Genomic DNA, 21898 nt, shown 5'->3' with positions numbered 1-21898 from the left:
GGATGAAGACCATATAACTTGAGGTACTGAACATTGCCATTCATTTCGATAAGACATAACTTTAATTTGTACCATAAAAAGTGCGAGTCTCCAGGACAACAAAAGGATCGAACCATGGAGATTGTGTAGACATAATGAGTGAATGTCATGCCAATAGAGTGAACCATGATGATAATAGTATCAAGTTACCGTGGACTGGAGGATAACAAGGCATTAAAGAAATATAGCGTTGACTGAAGCTAGATATTTATAGACAGAGATGCAATGCCCATAATCATACTCAGATTCATGCTGCTGAAAAAAAAAAAAAAAAAAAGGTCTAGTTATATCGATGCTGTAGTGTCAAGAGCGGAACATGAATATCTATATATATATGTATATGTTGGGCATGAAATTTCCTGCAGGGGTGAGCGATATCATGTGGCATATCATAGAACCCTAAGGTAGTTTTGAAATGAACTGCACCGTGAAGCGATACTGAAGTCAACGTCTTGTAGCCAGATCGAGAGGCTAATTTGACCGGGAGCAAGAGTTGGATCTTAGGGGGGCGGAAATACTTTGTAACGTTGCGCTGAGACCATTTGATGAGTCATAACTATTATGAAACATGAACTTCGAGAAAATATATTTATGGTGAGGAGATGAAGCATTATACTAGGATCACTTATATATGATGCTGAGATTGCCCATATATAATAGTGCCAGAGTTATACTTGCCGAGATGAAGCCTTATAGAGACCATAATTCTATAACACAGATATCCAATACAGAGAATGGTCCTGAGAGTAGTCCATACATGTTTGGATCACGCTGAGATTTGCCAGGAGTTTCAAAATCAAGCCATCATCTTAGAGTGAGATGTGCCTAAATGCCTTTTTAAATCAAACCTTTTTCTTCCAGGGAATGCGATTCCTGTTGCGGATGCGAGATCTCATCCAATGTGAGACCCATATATGAGAGCAAGAGTATGGTCATAAGGATGAGAGATTCTTGAAGCGAGATACTTGTAGCCAATAGCAAGTAGTATATATCTGGAACAGATTGACGAAGGTCTCAGGAAATGCAAATTCACAGAGAGAGGTTCAAGTCATCGTGCCACAAAGCAAGATCGCATCTTTGTGATGATCTTTTACGGAAAATCCTATTTGATCTGCGAACCACACCATTACCGCAGGTCATAAAAGAGCCATATAATGACGTTATATGTATTGTCCTGACGCGAGAGGGTAATGCTGAGCAAGAGTACTAAAATGGCACAGTCTCGAATCATAAAGTATGAGCTCCAGGAGGAATGCCACAAAATTGCTCCAAAATAGATGCAAATGACCTTAGAGGAATACGAGTCAAAACAAAACCACAGAGTTTGATCTTTTTCGTAGTGATCCCTATTTTACTTTGCAAGGGTCAAGAGAAGGAAGGCCACATAGAAGGGCCAAGAGAAAAATCTGCAACCTCTGTCCTGGTTAACTTCATGGGAAAGATGAGGGTGTAATGTAACGACCGTATATAGAGACTAGATTACATAGTCTGACCACTCAGAGACAGAACGATTCATGGAGGAACTCAGCAACAAATTTGATTCTGTCCGCTCGAGCCACTTCATTACTCCAATCAATCAAGATGCCGGAGTTAATGCAGAACCTGTATCAGATTCACTAACATGGATCAAATGATGGATGTTCTTCGCTGCCCACTCCGAATGAACCGAGAAGGGCGCTTTCACCCCAGCCCGCAAGGGGTTATTTGAATGAGCGGTATACAAAGAACATAAGTCATCTCAAGCAGTCGAAGAGAAAGGTAATGAAGATGGCTTGCATGCAGCTAGTTATTGGAATAACCATTACGGATTAGGTGCTCCATTAATTCATCATGTTCGGATCGGGAACACCTGGGGCATAAGAATAACCCAATGTCGGTCGAACATAATCTTTTCTTGAGATGAAGGAGGTATGATCCATGGCTAAACTGTCAGTCTTATCAAGCTTACCGCCAATTAACCGTGCTGGACTGCCAACAGCCGTAGTATAAGGGGGCACATTAGTGAGCACTACAGACCCTGCTCCGATCTTGGCATCCTCCCCAATACTGATATTGCCCAGAACATTCGTTCCAGCGCCCATTAGCACGTCATCTCCAATCTTGGGATGGCGGTCGCCCCCTTGTTTTCCAGTGCCTCCAAGGGTAACATGGTGCAGAATGGAAACATTATTCCCAATTATAGCAGTCTCCCCCACCACCACTCCAGTCGCATGATCAAACATAACCCCCTTGCCAATTTGAGCGTCGGGATGGATGTCAACCGCAAAAACCTCCGAAACCCTACTCTGAATTGCAAGGGCGAGAGGAACCCTTCCCCTGCTCCAAAGCTTATGCGCCACTCTGTGCGCCTGGCAAGCCAGAAAGCCCTTGAAATGGAGCAGGCAATGTATATAATAATGCATGCAGGGTCCCTCTCTTTCACGGCCCTAAGATCCGTTCTTATCGCTTCTCGGATCTCTTCATCTTCCAGTAAAACACCTTTAATAACATTGTAGAGGACGGTGCTTGAAAGAGTGCAATGTGACCTGTCGATATTTACAAAGGGAAGCCAAAGAACCAACAAAATCGTATGGAAAAGAGGTCGATATCCATCAGATTCATATCAATATGGGAGCAAGAAATGAATGTAAGAGTGACAGAGATGGAAATGCGAAAGAGAACGGTGCAGTGGACAGTGGAAAGTTTCCAGCGAAAATGTCTACTGTGAGAGTGATAGAAGAGAAACTTTGTGGGGCTATTGAGGACTGTGAAATAATAGGACTATATAACGGTTTGGCTAACATGTCGAATATTAAACAAGGATATGGGTTTATCGAGATGAAATGTGGATGTACAAGCTTGAACCAGATCTGTTGAGTTCTCAACTGCAGTTGGAATCGCCTTATTAATATTACAACTGACAATATCCAGAACTTTGATGCGAGACTTCAGGAATCGGCAATTTCCATATTTCGGTGTTGTCCCTAATAATCCGCGCAGTCTCTTCTAAGATGTTTTCTGTGGGATGAGATTCGAATAACTGTGCAGATCTCGTCCCACTTTCCACTTGTTTCACAAGTGGTATTGCATCAGCAGTATTGTTCAAAAGAATTTTTTTTTTTTCGCTTACAGATCCCCAGAATTCTAAATTTGCCAGAACTCTCCCTTGTTATATAATATAATAGCAATAATTTAATAATAATTAGCACGACCAAGATAACTATCACATTAAAGTGGTAAAAATCATACAAACCCTTTATTTTCTTTATAGAACTTTTTGCTCTTTGGTTTTTCTACTGTGCAGCGCTATGGAGACCAACAACTGGAGGAATGAGGAATCCAGGAGGAAGGTCGTCAATATGATGTACTAATTCTGCTCACAACACCCATCTCGCTCGTTCTTTTTCTGGTTTATTTATTTATTTGGGTCATTGTGGATATTTCAATGTAGATTTGGGTTTATTAATTGATGATAGTTTAGGCCAACTCCATCAATCCACAGACAATAAAATTACGATTGTGGACTTCTAAATTATGATTGAGAGGGGCTCTGGAATATTACAATTCAATAGCAGCTGGTATTGCCCTTTGAGAATATCGAATATACCCACGCCTTTGTTGTTGAGCTCAATGAATTTACTCATCCTCAATGATTATTTTGTGAAATACCTTGCAAGGAACGAAGGCCCGATGGCGTCTATTTATTAGATTGAGATTTCTGGGATTACTTTTTCCCAGAGACTCAAAGGATTTGCAATTTTCTCAACTTGCAGTTTAAATGAGCGAACACCCATATACGCGAACTTTCTTTATTCTGGGCATGTAAAAGAGGACTAACGGGCTATTATTGGTTTTGATAAATGTTTTTTTTTATTAAATCATTTCAAGAGTTACGAGAGTCATTAAAACTGTGATGAGCAAACCGAGAGAATGTACACTGGTAAAAGATTCGTAGACAGCCAATATGGATCTCCCAAGCCATAACGAGAACGCGAGTGGGCTAATAAGCATAGTGTTTTGATCGAACCTTAAACTTCCCAGACCACAATAATAAATCAAAAGTTTTCTAGTGATGTATGGCAGACTTTTTTTTTTTACTTTTTTTTTTTGAAACTTGAGTAATTTGATTTTAGAAAAATACCCACATATAGCAAACAAAGCTAGTCATGCATGCATGGGCCCATAGGCCCCAAGGGTTCAACTTGTGCTCTGATACCAAGTGTAAGGACCATGTTCAGACTATGTACACATATTTTTTTTTTTTTAAAAACAACAATGGCAACCAGAAAGGAAACGCATTGAAATTCAAATTTATTTAGCACACACATTCCTGCGACTCATTTCAGAAAACATATCCTAACATTTTCATACCTTTAACTAAGATCAATAGTAATGAAATACATATGTACCGTTCACCAGAAGGCGAGACTCCGCTTGCTCTGCTGTTGCTGGTATTCCCTGGTAGCTGGTCACCTCTGCGAGTGAATGATGACGCACTTGATCCGAATGTGAAGACTCACCGGTTAACCTCCCAGCCTACTCCTTGGGTACTCTTCTTCCCCGCGGACCCCCGAGCTGCAATGGGGTTGTACAATGGAGACAAGCACTAGCTAGTAGAGGAGAGCACACCTTGGCTCAAGAGTCCCCTCTCTAAATCCTCTACCTCACCAAACTCACTATAGCTTCGTAATCACTGCTCTCACAACATCTCATCCATCCAACAATAGGGTTCCCCCAAAAAGTCCTTTTTCCCATGGCTTGCCCCTTCTTTTATAGGAGTCCTCATAGGTGACACTTGTCATGTCATGCATAATTAATTATTTTGTTATAATTCAATAACTTGATTATTCACCCACCCATGTGTCATTCTCACATCAAGGTCTCCCAAAATTATTTACTTAAATTTTTATTTAAAACTAATATTTTCCTCACCTCAACAAGATTCCTATTTCTTCTCCTAGTTGTCTCTTTATTCCCCCCTTTTATTCCTTAATTTGTGTTCATTACTTGAAGTCAATTAATGAGTCAAGATTTTATCCCCAAACTACTCCCTAATTTAACTCAGGTTATCTCCTAGATGGATATTCTTATGTTGGTTGTTGACACATGGAGCTTCTCTACATTTCTCTAAATTTAATTTATTATTCTCATTTTAATTCACCTTCCCCCTTTTTTTTTAATTAGGTTTAAATTAATTTAGGATTAATCTTTATCCTTACTATTATCTTTGTTTTTCCCCTTTTTCCTAATTAAACCACATAGTCTTCCTAGTATTTTCCAACATGGGACGGGTAGAGTTTTTAAGGTACTTTATTTTAATTCTTCCTATGATCCTCCTTATTCCAAGTTTTATTTTTGATTTAATTACATTGGTTTCTAATCATCATTTACCCTTGATGTAAATTTATCTAGTTTTCATTCCTTGCTTATATTTATTTATTTTTAATGATTCCAAGGATGCCAAGTTTGGTTGTGCCCTTCAAGAACTTCCCTAGAAGTTCCAAGGGTGCCACACCTAATAGCTTATTTGTGATGTCAAGGGTGCTAGTTTGGTTGTGCCCTTCAAGAACTTCCCTAGAAGTTCCAAGGGTGCCACACCTAATAGTTTATTTGTGATGCCAAGGGTGCGAAGTTGGTCGTGCCCTTCAAGAAATTCCCCTGAAGTTCCAAGGGTGCCACACCACTTGCCCTTCAAGCATCCAGTGATTACGAGGGGAAAGTATAGTGCAACGTCATAGACCACTGTCATCTCTTATGTTGCCTGCTATAGTGAGACTAATGGTGTCGGGGATCAAGGAATCCGCCTTGATGCGCGCCCCCCGGTAAAGTCCTCATGAGCGAACCAACTTTGGAACCTGCCCTCATGGCATCGTGATCTTCAAGGCGAAGGTGTTTCAACCCTTCCAGCCCAAGTCACGGCGGGAGTGCTAGTGGGTGAGATCAGGGACTCTGTCCCACCCCTCCCATGTAGTTCCATCCATTTGTACAACCCCATCACCCATATGTGAGTCATTCGGTCAAGCAACTAATATGTGCCTGCAACCATTAATATATCATCAGAATATAGTTAAACATATATGGCAGATTCCAAGATCGACTTAGACTTTCACAGATAAAGTAATATAAATTTTCATCAAACCAGGTGTCATCGACATGTCATATGCGGGTGCCTCTGATGGTTCCCTGCCATACTCAATAATCATCAGTAACACAGTTTCTCAATGTTAGTCAATTATCATAATAGCATCATTAACAATTCTTGGTCATTCTCATCATTGTCCATTGTAAGTCTGAACTAAAGGAAGTAGGTAACATAGGGGACACATCCCTTATGGCTATCATCAATAATCATCAATGGAAACATACATATTAATTAAGCTATCAACATCGTAACATCGTAGAAATATACCTACCCATAAAATTTATCCTCATTATGCCTTTAGTAGAGCACATACATATTCTTTACTACCCTCATCATAATTTCAAATAGAGACCACTTAACTATTAATATTGCAATCATCAGAATACTGATAGAGATACATAACCATTCATGCTACCATAATATCCATGGATAGCATTCATAAACATCACAACCATGAATATCTCAATCGCTAATAATAGTGTCATGGGTCCAGATCTTCAATCTGAGGTCCTCGAAGAATAGAGTGTCTAAGATAATGTTGTATCTGGGTCAGGAAACTAGAGTGGGCACTACAAGAAACTTCTGAATAACTCGTCATTCTCGTGTGGCCATTTTACAATGGTATCATCAATAAGCCTCTTCTAAGTTGGCTTGAGCAAGTAAGATTTCATTTCTTCTCTTTTGATGTGATCCATGAATAGGTTAGTAACTATAGGAGTAATCGGGGATCCCATGGCCACCCCAATGGTCTAATGTCAAAATTTCATTGTACATTGAAGAATGTAGAGAAAATATAGACTTTTCTAAGCTCATTCTTCTTATATCTAAGAGTCATTAAAAGGAATATTGGTGAATAGTGAAGCCATGTCAAGCATGGCTTAAATTAATGTTTTGTTATTGAATTACTTTCTTGTTTAGAGATGTTAGACTTATTTGATTTGGCTAGAGAAAAAAACTTCTAATAGATAAAGTCGTCATAGTCCATTCATGTCAAGTAAAGTTACAACTAAAATGCAATATCAATGATTTTTAACCATCTTAATTAATTTCTATTATTTACTAAAGACTTGCTTCATATCTTAATTCCAATTAAATAACTATTTTATTTTTTAAATTTATTTTCCATCATAAAAAAATCAATTCATATAATATAAGCAATCAAATTCCCCGGATGCGGGTGTTTAAGACGATGGGACGGGAGTCGGGGGCTGGCCACATGCCGCCCCTCAGCCATCACGTGGCATCCCAAGCGCGAAGCTGGACAGGACAGAGAAGATTAAAGGCGAAGGGACCTGGGGCAGTTAATGCCCGGAGAGTGCACTCGATCCAGAGCAAGGCAGCAGTAATGGAGGAGGAGATCCCAAGCAGAGTAGGTGAGGATGAGAGGAATAAAACTGGGCTGGAGCATGGAATGTTGGTTGTGTTGCATTCGGTCGGCCTCTCTGTCGTTGAAGTGGTCCCTGCTCAGACGGACGGGTCCATCGAGGGGCTGGCTCTCGCAGTTGATAGTCTGGTTCACCTGGTTGTTTGTTGGAAGGCTCATCCCACTATGGTGAGACCCCGACAGCGGTTGTTAAGCCGCCGAGGCTCATCCAGAGGAGGGGGCTCGCGCAGACCTGAAAGGGATAGTGTTGGGCATTGTTGCCACTGCAATCTTGCAAGCTCCATGAGAGCCGCCCCCCTACACTCAGGTCAACACATGGATGCAGGGGCTTCAGGCTCGGCCACCTTGCCAGCTTTTGGATCCACCATATTCAATTTCACCAGCTCAACAATAAACCCACGCATCAACGCGCATGTTTCCATTCTGTTCATTGAGAATCCTCCAGAGGCTGATGACCCCATAGATGCTTGGGAGCAAGGAATGCAAGACTACCCAAGGGAAGCAGAGCAGGCTTCGACAGCTGAGGCGGAGCAGGAAGCTCAGGGTCGGGCTATTGACAAGGAAAAAGCCAAGCACACCCAGAATGCTCCAAGCGTGGAAATTGGGGAAGAGGCAGCGACATCTCCTACTGAAGCTGAGCCGGACTACTATAGGTGGTGCACAATTGTGGAAGAGCAACCGGATGAATCGAACGAATGACGGCGCCAGTGCTCATGCTTCACCAGGTCGCTCAAGGTCCAGTTATCGTTTGCTGTTTTGATATCTGTTCAATTAGTGTTTTCTGGGGTGTTATAGCTGTTGGGTATTTTGTCTCCCCTGCGCGGGAGGATTTGGTCGGCATCTTTTGTCTAAGGCCCCTGCGAGGGCCTTCGTCTATGGGCAGTCTTGGTATCTCAGTTTACAACCCCTGCGCGGGCTTGCTGTGGGGGACTATGTCTTGGTTTTTATCAGTCTTAGTTTCTGTCTCTGTCTGATGCCCCTGTAAGGGCAAGAGCTCACTGGTTTCACCTGATGTAATTTTGAACTCTGTACATATTTAATAGATTAGCCTTTTTACCGAGAAAAAAAAAATATAAGCAATCAAATTTAACTCCAACCTCGTCATTTACACTTCAAAATTATAAATACACCATATCATTCCCTTGCCATATCTTAAAAATAGGTTACATATATCAAATTTACACTAACTTCAATATATACAATAAAAATATCCTTCATCATATCATTCCCTTATCATATCTTAAAAAAATGTTACACATATCAAATTTACACTAACTTCAATATATACAATAAAAATATCCTTTTACAAATTAAACTTAGTCACTATTGTTGAAACACCTTCCCAAACATGTTAATAGTCATAGCAATGTTGAAATAAGAGTATATGTAATATAAATGACATTTTCTTCCTCATTACATATCATCTTTTAACAGGAGTCCTCATCACAACACCAAGTAGCAATCCTCTTAAGATTACATTTTTGTTTCATAAACAAAATGGTACTTTTTCCAAATTAAACTCTTACAAATTTAACGAGATAATAAGTGAAGCCAAATGCAAGTATAGTCTAACTCTATTAAAAAATAATAAATGTGTGACTATTATAGTGTTCCATGTATAATACCATGTGATGGCTGTAATGAAACCTAGCATTATGCCCACCATAACTTGAAGTCGAGTATGCAATCCTTCCACAATACGCAACCAGGCCTAAAGTATAAAGATCAATACATTACACTTTAGAATACATGCACCAAAACCGTTGACTCCTCAATCCATTTATCCTTATTTTTATTTGAATTAAAAAAATAAATTTACAATGAAGATAATGGTAAAAGCACATTATTTTACTTCGATCAACTTATTAGAGGGTAAGTTCAAAAGTAGATAAATATAATATATCGAAAATGTGGATCATTATGATTTCACTTGATTAATGTTAATTTTTGATGATAAGATATTTTATTTTTATACCTGTTTAGAACGTAGGGCAGGTTCTATTTTAATTAATTTGTAATTAAAATGTTTTAATTTTCAATTAATTTTTAAAAAAATTAAAAAGATTTTATAAAGTTTATTAAAGTTTTGAAAAAAATAACTATTACACGAAATATTTTGAAAATAAAAAATAATTTTTGAAGTTTAAATTTAAATTTTCTTATTTGTTAATATAGATGAAATGAATAATTTTATGAGGTTATAAATAGAATTTGTTAGAAATAAAAACTATTTAAAAAAAATAAAAAAAAATTCTATGTACCACCAATTGTCATAATAATAAACTCATCAAATTTTATTATTTATGAAAAAACACACATCAAATTTCAATATTTATGAAAATTTCATTATTTAAAAGAAAATTATATGCCACCAAATGTCATAATAGTACACACATCAAATCTCAATATGTATGAAAAATAGTACACATCAAATCTGAATATTTATGGAAATTTCATTTCCAAGTAAATGTATCAAATCATGTTTGACTTTTAATTAATAAGTGTTAAAAATAATTTAAAAAGATTATTCAAGTTTTTGAAAATTTTTAACAATCACATTTTATTTTATGATTTTTTTTTGGTCATTATATATATATATGTGTGTGTGTGTGTGTGTGTGTGAGATATTTTAAATGTGAGATTACTTTATATATAGATTCAATTTTATATATAATATTAACATATATAATCTATTTAATATAAGAAAAACATTTAAAATTATTATGTCAATACTTAAATAAAATATTTCTAAGTTATAATGGGAAATCTTTAACAAAATTTATTTTAAGCCTTACTATTAGGACCTCTAATACTATTGCAACAACTGCAAAAAAAATCCAACAAACACATTTGTGATTTTCTATCACTTCTTATATCAATATAGAGATATTTTTGAAAATGCAATCTAAATTTTTCCTCTAAATTCTTGTTGCATTTGAGTCCCTTCCTACATTAGTGCAACTTCTTTAGATAGATGATCAACATTTGAGTTGAGTTTTATATATATATATATATTGCTTTTTACTTTCATAAATTGATTTCTAATTGAAACTGATACTATAGTCTCAATTTTACATTTATTGCATATCTAATCTATTAATAACTTAAAGTCTCCCAATACTTATAAATATTTTTCTATTGTTTTTTTTCATAAAAATATAAAATGCCTTAACTATGATATTCAAAAGTTTGTGGCAAAATGTTTGGTTTGCCAACAAAATAAAGTCGACACAATTACAACCCTAGGTATTTTACAACCATTATGCATTCAAAGTCAACATTGGGAGGAGGTCTCAATGGATTTTATCACAAGTCTACCCAAGTCTAAAGGAAATAGTGCCATCATGGTGATAGTTTGTATACTTACCAAATATGCACACTTTTTTGCATTATCTCATCCTTTCAAATCCAATACAATCACTACTGCGTTTGTGGAAACAATTTAAAAACTACATGGAAACCCAAATATTATTGTAAGTGACAAAAAGCCCATTTTCACTATAAATTTTTGGAAATAATTATTTTCTTGTCTTGGTACTCAATTAGCTCATATCTCATCTTATCATCTTCAACCTGATGGGTAAATTGAGATAGTGAACAAATGTTTGGAAGGATATCTTAGTTGTTTTGTATCCGATAAACAAATAAATGGGTCAAGTGGTTACTTCTAGAAGAATGGTGGTAAACCACTTCCTTCCATACAACAACAAAAATAACCCATTTATGGTGCTTTATGGATATCTTCCACTATCCATCATATCATCTCTAAGAGACAATTCTAAGATTCAAGCAATGGAAGATCACATTGAGCATCAACAATAATTTCTCCAACTCTTAAAGGATAACCTGACTCTAGCGTAGAATCAAATGAAACAACAAGCAGATCAACATCGCAGTAAAAGAAGTTTCGACGTGGGTGATTGGGCTTTTTTACGACTACAACCATACAAACAAATGTCCTTCAAGCAAGGTAAGAAGGATAATAAATTATCACCCAAGTATTATGGCCCTTACAAGGTGTTGCAAAGGATTGGTACTATGGCATACAAATTGGAGTTGCCTACAACTTCGAGAGTACGCCTACTTTTCCATGTTTCATGCTTAAAGAAGGTTATAGGTGACAAGTTCCTAGTTCAAAATATATTGCCAGAACTTGACGAGGAAGAAAAAATCATATTGGAGCTTAAAGAAATCATGAAAACAAGAATCTAACAGCTATGAACCCGATCGATTTCATAGTATCTCATTAAATAGAAGAACTTACATGTTGAAGATTCCACATGGGAGGATGAGTATTTTATACAAAAGCATCCAAAAATACTCAAGCATCGAGGACAACACTTTTTTGAAGGAGAGGGGCATGTTAGGTCCCTACATGGGGGCTTCACTGGAGGAGTAATACCATACCATGTGCGTTCATATTGGGGATATATATTGAGGAAAAAATGACATAATATATTAGGGGATATATAGGTGGTAAAGGATTTTTATATTGGCATGTATAGAAAATGGAGATCAAAGTTAATGAAAAAATATAAACAGGTATAAAGAATGTTAATGAAAAATGGATACCTACAATATCTAGTGAAAGTAGGAGTTTTTTAAATTGGGAAGTTATATTGGGTTCGTATTGGTAGAGTGTTAAATAATGTGATTTTTAGAGGTATTTTCCAATATGTAGTTAAATTAGGGTATTGTTTAATATTGCATGAACACACATGATATGTCAGAGGTTCATGGAGTAAAGCCCCTATGGGTCCCTATAATACTTGTGTAGCCCCTATGTTGTTATTATTGGGACTCATAGAAGCCCACTATTATTATTGTTGTGCCCTTACATTATTATTGTTATATAGGCCCTAATTATATTTTGACCCTTTAGACTCTTTTATATACTAAGGAGGTTTTTCCATTTGAATCGTCTAAGCATTGTTGATTTTTGTGATGTAAAATGAGGTTTCCCCCTCAAAGTGGCTTATTATCAAGTCGTTGATATATCTTTCCTTACGTTTCTATGTTATTTTGATCTAGATACATAACATGTTACATCAACTTTTCTGGCTCCAACCACAAGGAGACACCCATCCTCCGAATTCAGAGACATTAGAAAAATTTTGAGGTAAAAAATGGGCCTAAAAACAAAAATGTACAAAAAAATCAACTTTATAAGAACAAATAGGATTCAATGTGATGATGTCAACCATTGGGGATGATTCACCATTTTTGGAGTAAAACTATTTTTGCAACTCATTTCTCCCTACGATTTAACTCAAATTTCGAGTAAGAGCACTTGTTGGATGCAAAATTTATTTTTTCATCTAAGGAGTACCCATGTTGTATATTTTCGATGGACCCTGCTACACAAAAATGTGAAATACATGAAAAACGTGATTAGAATCACATTTTTAAATGTATTTCACATTTTTCATGTAGTAGGGTCCATCAAAATTACGCAACATGGGTACTCATTTAATGTAAAATTATATTTTGCATCCAACGAGTGCTCCCTCTCCTAATTTGAGTGAAATCACGGGGAGATAAGTTGAAAATACGAGTTGAAAAAATAGTTTTTTTTTGTTTTTTCCTCCAAAACTTGATGAGGTAATCTAATATTATTTTATTATTTCCACTATTATTTTATAATTTCCTTAGGAGGCCCATTTTAGACCTCAAAAATTTCTCTAATGCACCCACTCCCTGATCGTTACAGGAACCAACCTGATAGAAGCACCCACTCCTTGATATTTACAGGAACCAACCTGAAGGAATCACCCACTCCCTGAATTTACAGGAACCAACCTGAAGGAAGCACCTACTCCTTGATGTGTAGACACCAACTTTCTTTGCCTAGTATATCAATATTTCATACATTTTCAAACTTAGATCCATATCCTTTCTTCTCATTTTAAACTTCAAGCTTATTATATTTATATTTCAACTATCACTCGGCTAGATTTTTTACCGCATCTCAAAAATGCTCAAACTATTAACATTTCACTCAATCACATCTGCAAACACAATCTCTATTTTGCATCTCTTTCCTTAGGTCCAGATTTGATCACAACTTTTAGATCTATTCTCACATATCTTTTCTCTCTTTTCTTGCAACAACCTCGATATCTCACATTTGGACTTTACTTGCATTCCATGTTCAGGACATCTTTAGGACAACCTTTCTATTTTAGCTTATCTTAGAGACGAACTCTACTCATTTTCAACTTTTTTTGTACCTCCTGTTTTCATTCGTAGATCAACTCTCTCTTACATAGGTTGAACACTTACTACATTGTTATTATCTTCTTTTATGGTTTTAGTCATTTATTTACCATGGGTATTAATCCATGGTACTTACCCATGTTATTTATCACTTGATTGAATCAACAAAACCATGCTCCCTTCTATCCAACCTTTCTATCGACTACCCCCTTGTTCATATCTCTTCACAGATTCAATGGTGCTTAGGCCACTCACTGCAACTATCCAGAGTGTTTACATTGACTCCTCATTATTGACGGTGGGAACCATAGCCTTAACATTTTTGTTAGACCTCGAGTGTTGGGATCACCACTTATCTCCATGCATTGTTGTAGCCCAATGGCCTAATGATCCATGGAATTGGTCTTAAGGCATTCAAACTATATCCCCATGTGACCTGAGGTGTGGCTGTAGACTTAACCACCATTAATTTGTCTGTTAGCTCACTACTTGTTGCCCTTACTATTGATGGTCGATATGCCAATAGGCCCTTGGGCTCTCACATGTTAGCTCCTTTGACTAGGGGGTATAACCACTACTTTTCTACTCACCACTCATCGCTCACTTCCCAAACTCTGAGTCTTGTCTTCCCTCTATTAGTGATTTGATAGACAAAACCGCTAAGAGGGTGCTGCACTTGAAAAACCAAATTCTATTTGATGCCTCATCGCTTGCCACTTTGCTACTAGACAATGTTAACATTGCTTGTATTGATAACCAATTAGCGATCGAATAGATGGGACTATCACTTGATGGTACCGCACTTAGCATGTGAATATTTGTTAGTTTCCTCATTGCTCATTTCTCTATCGTTCACCACTATATCACTATATCGCTCATTACTAGATCTATCTTCCACTCACAATACTTGCAGGACAAGCGATGGGTGATGTTCGATGGCCCCAGTACATGAAGTCACAAGAAACAAAAAAATATTTTAACACTTTGATGCCTTACAAAACCATTCCTTAGCGCAGATCCCGAAGCATCCTAGGTTGTCATATCATGTCCACATGCACCAATTAGAGCCTCCCACATGTTTTCTATTGGCATGTACCTACCACATCACTTTCTGCCATGTGTCCTACCATGTGTACTTCCATGTCATTGCTACATCACTTTCTACCACATGTCCCACCACATCAATGCAACATCACTTTCTGCCACATGTCATGCCATGTGTACTGCCACATCACTACAACATCACTTTATTCCACATCATTTCCATGTTCCACTAAAAAAAGGGCCACTTGGCCACCCAAAAGGGCCAAATCCACCTACCATATGCCACACCTACAAGCTCCACATGTCATCCTATATGTGTCTACCTACTAGTTGTCTCGACGTCATTTCCACCTGCCACATGGAGGTGCCACCTATACTTCCATGTTGTGCCACCCATCACTCGTCACCCATTCTTTTGTGTGTACATGATTTGGTTTTGGTGGTTCCATAAGCACTTTGGTGCCTAGGCCAAACACCCTATGACGAGGGGCTGTGACCAAGAGCTTTATCGACCATTGCTCACCACTCACCACCCATTTCTTTTGTTTGCAGTTCGAATGGATGGGGTGATCTGATAAGTTCCTTGACACTTAAGCCCTACTACCTGTGATCAGGGGCTACAACTAGCCACTTACCGCTCCAATTCTCATTGACCTTCACACTTCTTCCTGAGCATCTTTCAAGTTTGGTGCCAGTTTGATGGGGTCCCACGCTAAAACCATGACCAACTAGAACCTCACTTGAACTGCAACACTTCAAATTGAGTTTTCTCTTTATTCTTTGGAAGATAGGTCAAGTGCCATATATCTTTGGAAATCTCTTTGAGAGGGCTATCTAACTAAAAACTTTACATGCCCTTTTTATTAAGTCCTTGTAGTGCAAATCATTGGAAAGATATATTATCCACTTGATCTAGATTTATGACTTCAACTCGTACAATATGCAACCACACAACAATCAATGACACTAGATACATTAAGCAACAATTTCATTACTAGCATCATGAAAACACAAGAAGCTCCTCAACAGCCACCCCCCCCCCCCACCCGAGCTTAACATCAATGACTAGACTCGACATCAATGACAACAACAAACTACCAACATCAAGCTCCTCCATAGCTCAATATTTCACCTGAATGTTGGTATGGAGTATTCTTAAGGTGTCACTTTTCTTTTTTCTTGGTTTTTATAAATGGTTCGTAGGCAGAGGCCATTACATATATGAGAAAGAGACGGGCCATGTTTTTTTCTTTTATTTTTTGTTTATTTTATATGGATATAATGACGATAAGAGGGTAGACGTTGGTGAAAGACACGAAAAATATAAGGAAGCATAGTGCAATGTGAATAAATGTTCACATACATGTCAACTTGCTTTAGATTAATTTGATTACATAAAGTCTTGTACTTCTAAAATTAAACCTATTGACTATGCTTTTAAATCCTTCCTTAGTGAGAGTTGTTTGAAGGTCTATCCTTAGTATTTCATTTCTAACTATGCAAAAATGGGTTTATTGATCTTAATTATTAGTTAATGGTTGTTTGTAGGATACAATAAAAAACCAGAGGCCTTATAGTCTCTTTGCATGAGAAAACCAAACAATTAAGCTACGAAGTTAGCCAACATACCATCCTCACACACCTATTGAAGGACAATGAACATAGAGGGTTATAGAGGATCTTGAACTAAGACCTTAATAATGTTGTATACAGGTCTAATAGCCTTATGGGAGGTAGAATCTAGTGTTTCATATATATTGCACCTATTAATAGAGGCTTAATAAGAGCTCCCTGTATACGAAGAGAAACAAAGAGGAAAAAAAACATAGAATAGGTTTTAACTTCCAGAAAGGATCATGTTAGTGAAGTGATTAGGCAATATGTCTCTAATTTACATATCAAGAATTGATATGTAGAATCACTAGCAAGATCAACAACTATTTCCTATGTTGTGTAGAGCCATCTAGGAAGTGTTGGTGCTAGTGCAAGCTCATGTTCAATGGACCCAACTAGAGGAAGGTGAGTAGGAAAGGTGGATTTTCATCCTCATTATCAACATCTACAGAAGAAAATAAAATAGGATCATTGAAATAAAATCCAGGAAGAGAATATGGAATAGGCATTGAAGATGGCAGAAATATTGAATTAGGCTAGTAGGATGAGATATTTTCATCAAACTTAACATCTTTTCTAATAATAATTTCAACCCAATGAGGTTGAAGAAGTATATACTTTTTTACGTCTTTGAAGTATCCAACAAAAATGAACTTCTCACTTTTAGGTTGTAATGCTTTCCTTTTCTCATTAGAATGTGTCAAGCCTATGCTTTATTACCAAACACATGAAAATGACTTACATTTGGTTTAATTTTACTCCATGCTTCTTTTTCAATGTTATATTTTTTAACGCCTAGTGTAATTTACTATGTAATTAATACAATTAAAGGATTTTCCCAATAATGAAGACTTAATCCTTTATATTAGATCATATGATTCACAGTTTCCTTTAATGCATAATTCTATCTCCAAACAACACCATTTTTTGTGTGGCATATATGTAATAGTATGCTACCTCTGAATGATGTGTGCAATGCAATAAGTCGTACATTTGTTGTTAAAATATTCACCTCCATTATATGTTAACTTTTGTAGTTGATGTCCATATTATTTTTCTGAGTGCCTTGCAAGCCTCAAACATGTCAAAAAATTCACTCTTGCCCAAGTGTGTTTACAGAAGTCATCAATGAAAGGTAAGAAGTACTTACACCTAAACAAATAAGGAGAAAGAAGCATACCAATCAAATCACTATGAACATGCTAGAAGGGGGAAAAGGCATGATAAGGGGCATGCTTTTCAAATCTATCAAGATGATGTTTGCAAAGAACACAACCACAACAAAAATTGTATTTGCAAGAAATGACAAGAAGGCCAATCACCATATTTTCATTACATAGTTGTTGCACAAAGAAATAGTTTAGATGACCAAATTGCTCATGCTAAATTTCACTCACTACATCGCAATAAAAAATGAAAACTAATGAAAAACATGATGATTTTGTACAACCTACTAATATCACCAACAAGTCGAGTTACGAGCTTAATGCTTAGGGTCTTTTAAACCCTTGAGTATAAGTTGGTGAGATGAAAAATTTAGTAATTTACTTTCACTTGAATGAATGATTTAAGATACTGATAAAAGTTTGTGGGAGAGACTTGGAACACACAATACATCATTAAAATTGCAATAATCTAATTGAATTTCACTAGACTTGACAACACCAAGATATTTATCGTCACCAACAAATATTGCTTTGGTGTTACAATGATTAAGAGAAGGAAAAATGACTTTATCCTTAGCCCTATGATAAGATTCTTTATAATCATTAAGTCACTCATTAGAAGAAGAAGAAGATGTTGCATTGAAGTGAAAACCAGAAATAGAAAGTGCATCTACATAAGAAGAAGAATAATCAAGATTAATGTTGTTCTTTATAATAGTTGCTTCTAATTCCTCCATATTTTTAAAACAATGAGAGTCTAGATGATCTTCTGACCCACAAAATTTGCAACATCTCATAGTTTTCTTACTTTTTGATTTTGATTCTTTGTGTTAGGTCCCTATAATACTAGTGATTCCCCCATTACTATTGTCATTGTATCCCTTATTGTTATTGTTGTGCCCCTGTTGTCCCCATATTGTTATTATTGTGCCCCATAGAATCCCACTATTGTTATTTTTGTGCCTTTATATTATTATTGTTAGGTCAGCTTGGTTATATTGTGACCCCTTAGACTCCTATATATAGAAAGGAGGTTTTGTCATTTGTCTCATCGAAGAATTGTTCATTTGTGTAACGTAAAGGAGGTTTCCCCCTCGAAGAGGCGGAATTCTAAGGTGTTGATCTACCTTTTTATCTTTTTGTGAGCTGGTTTCCTAACATTTGGTATTAGAGCTTTGTATTGTAGGGTTTCGTTGCTTCAAATAGGTCATCGTGGCATTTTCGCTATAAATTTTTTTCTGAGATGTTTCAGAAGCGAAAAAAAAACCCATTTGAGATGAAATCGTGTTGAACCTCAAAGCTTGTCTCACTATATTTTTGGAGATATGATATGAGGAAGTTAGGGTTTTTGCAAGCTCTAGAATTTAAGCTAAAATAGGTCATCGTGGAATTTTCGCTATAACTCTTTCGCTACGAAGTTTCAGAAGCTAAAACAAAAACCCATTTGAGAAGAAATCGGTTTGAACCTCGGCTCCGAATTTCAGATCCTGTCTCGCTATATTTTTGTAGATATAGTCCGAGGAAGTTAGGGTTTTTGCAGATCCCTGAATTACATTCCAAACAGGTCACCGTGGGAAAATCATCATAACGGTCTCTCTGAGCATCAAATTGAAATTTCGTAAGAAGTTACAGAAATACGACGGAGTGTAGTTTCTTGTGTATATTTTTCAGGTGCAAAGGTCGAGACGGTGACACGTGGCACGTCGTACAAGTTCGCTCTACTGAACTAGTCTATAATCAGGTCATTGTGGGAGATTTGGCATAACTCTTTCTTGGAGAATCCAATTTGGGTCAGACTGGTGGCATTGGAAATAGGACGCGGAGGGCTACTGCAGGTCATGATTTTAGAACTTGGAGATGCAAAATTACAGAGATACATCAGATTCAATATCGAGCTCCTACAAGTGAAAAAATATGTGTATTTTTTAAATTTTTGCATAAGCTTGGTTTGAAAAATTAGTTTGAAGGAATTCAAAGGGCATAATGAAACATTATTATCGGTAATTGATGCCCCAAAGAAAGAAAATGGAAACACCTAGTAAGCAACCTGAAAGCTCTAACATGACTCAAGAAGAAGAGGAAGAAATGCAATATGATATATCAATATTATGAAACCAAGTGCAACGGATTTCACTCGCACAAAAGCTAACATAAAATAAGATGGATGGTTTAAAAAAAGGCATAGAAGCTAAGATGAATGGCATGGAAGCTAAGATGGATGACGTGGAAGCTAAGATAGATGGCGTGGAAACTAAGATGGACTATTTGAAAACAGGCATGGAAAATTTGAAGATAGATTTGACAAAGTTTCTACAAGAAATGCTTACCAATGGCGAAAGGGTAGTAAAGGAAACTCATGATGAGAAAAAAATAAAAGTTAATCATGATTTCATAGACTCTAATGTTGGATTGAAGAACCGCCATGTTCCAAAGATCGATATGAGGAAGTTTGATGACAAGGATCTCAGAACATGGATACTACAGATAGAGCAATTTTTCAACACACAAAAGGTACGCACTGCAACTTTATATTTGGAACCAAATCAGTTTGTATGGTATCGATGACTTTGCTCTCGTAAACAAATTGTCACTTAGGCTATTTTTATAGATGAAATGATAGCACATTATGAGGATACAAAAAGCAACACCTTTTTTAGCCAATTGATGAATCTCAAACAAAAGGGTTCAATGATGGAGCACATTGAGGACTTCAAAAAATTGAATATAAGGGTAAAAGATATTCCAGAGGAGCATAGCATTGATATGTTCATAGGGGTTTTAAAAGATAACGTCCAACATGAGGTTTGCCTTTGGGAACTATATTCATTGGAGAAGGCATTCAGGTTGGCAAGAAAAATGGAAAGCAAAATTATGGCAACAAGGAAGCCTACCACTCACAATCATAAAGATGGAAATGTTGCTACCCCTAGCCATCCACAATTTACAAGGTTGGCACCACAATTGGAAGAAAAAAGAGCAAAAGGGCTTTGTTACAGTTGTGATAGCAAATACACTAAAGGTCATAAGTGTTAGGTCCCTATAATACTAGTGATCACCTCATTACTATTGTAGTTATATCCCTTATTAATATTGTTGTACCCCTATTTTCCCCATATTGTTATTCTGTGCCCCATAGAATCCCTCTATTGTTATTTTTGTGGCTTTATATTATTATTGTTAGGTCGGCTGGGTTATATTGTGACTCCTTAGACTCGTATATATAGAAAGGAGGTTTTGTCATTTGAATCATCCAAGAATTGTTCATTTGTGTAATGTAAAGGAGGTTTCCCCCTCGAATAGGCTGAATTTTAAGGCGTTCAACTATCTTTTCTATCTTTTTGTGAGCTGGTTTCATAACATTTGGTTTCAGAGCTTTGGATTCTAGGGTTTCGCTACTCCAAATAGGTCATCGTGGCATTTTCGTTATAACTTTTCTTTTGTGATGTTTCAGAAGCTAAAGAAACCCATTTGAGGCGAAATCACACTGAACCTTGGGTCCGAATTTCAAAGATTTTTGCACTATATGTGCGGAGATATGATCTGAGGAAGTTGGTCTTTTTGCAGACTCCTGAATTACATTCCAAACAGGTGACCTAGGGAAAATCGTCATAACTTTCTCTCTGAGCATCGGATTGAAATTTCGTAAGAAGGTACAGAAAGAGGACGAAATGTAGTTTCCTGTGTATATTTTTTAGAGCCAAAGGTCGAAACAGTGACTCATGGCACGTCGTACAAGTTCGCTCTACTGAACTAGTCTATAATCAGGTCACCGTGGAAGATTTGGCATAACTCTTCCCTGGAGAATCCAATTTGGATCAGACTGGTGGCATTGGAAAGAGGACGTAGAGGGCAACCACAGGTCGCAATTTTAGAACTAGATGATCCGAAATTATACAGATACATCAGATTCAATATTAAGCTCCTACGAAGTGAAAAAAGGTGTGTAGTTTTTTTTTAATTTTTGCATAAGCTTGGTTTGAAAAATTAGTTTGAAGGAATTCAAAGGGCATAGTAAATCATTATTATCGGTAATTGATGCCCCGAGGTAAGAAAATGCAAACAACTAGTAAGCAACCTGAAATATCTAGCATGACTCATGAAGAAGAGGAAGAAATGCAACATGATATATCAAAATTACGAGACCAAGTGCAACAAGTGTCACTTGCACAAAAAGTAATAGAATATAAGATGGATGGTTTAAAGAAAGATGTAAAAGCTAAGATGGATGGTTTAAAGAAAGGCGTAGAAGCTAAGATGGATTGTTTAAAGAAAGGCGTAGAAGCTAAGATGAATGACATGGAAACTAATATGGAT

The 21898-nt window shown here is 36.7% G+C and overlaps 1 protein-coding gene and 1 pseudogene across 1 annotated transcript in view; both read right to left on the bottom strand.

The window, feature by feature from the left end:
• Positions 1-491: 491 nt before the first annotated feature.
• Positions 492-2641, bottom strand: LOC149248350 (serine acetyltransferase 3, mitochondrial pseudogene; annotated as a pseudogene).
• Positions 2642-8809: 6168 nt separating this feature from the next.
• Positions 8810-21898, bottom strand: part of LOC149248349 (lipid phosphate phosphatase epsilon 2, chloroplastic-like) — a 65256-nt gene continuing 52167 nt past the window's right edge. Inside the window, exon 4 of the mRNA XM_089456032.1 lies at positions 8810-9255. Within this exon, the coding sequence (XP_089312158.1) occupies positions 9067-9255 (189 nt within the window). The 3' untranslated portion in view covers positions 8810-9066. The remainder of the gene's footprint in view (positions 9256-21898) is intronic.

This window comes from Pinus tabuliformis, chromosome 7 (genome assembly GCF_031772625.1).
Source record: "Pinus tabuliformis cultivar Carrire ecotype Pingquan chromosome 7, CPIR1, whole genome shotgun sequence".
Lineage (NCBI taxonomy): Eukaryota > Viridiplantae > Streptophyta > Pinopsida > Pinales > Pinaceae > Pinus > Pinus tabuliformis.
This window is presented reverse-complemented; position numbering and strand designations above follow the sequence as displayed.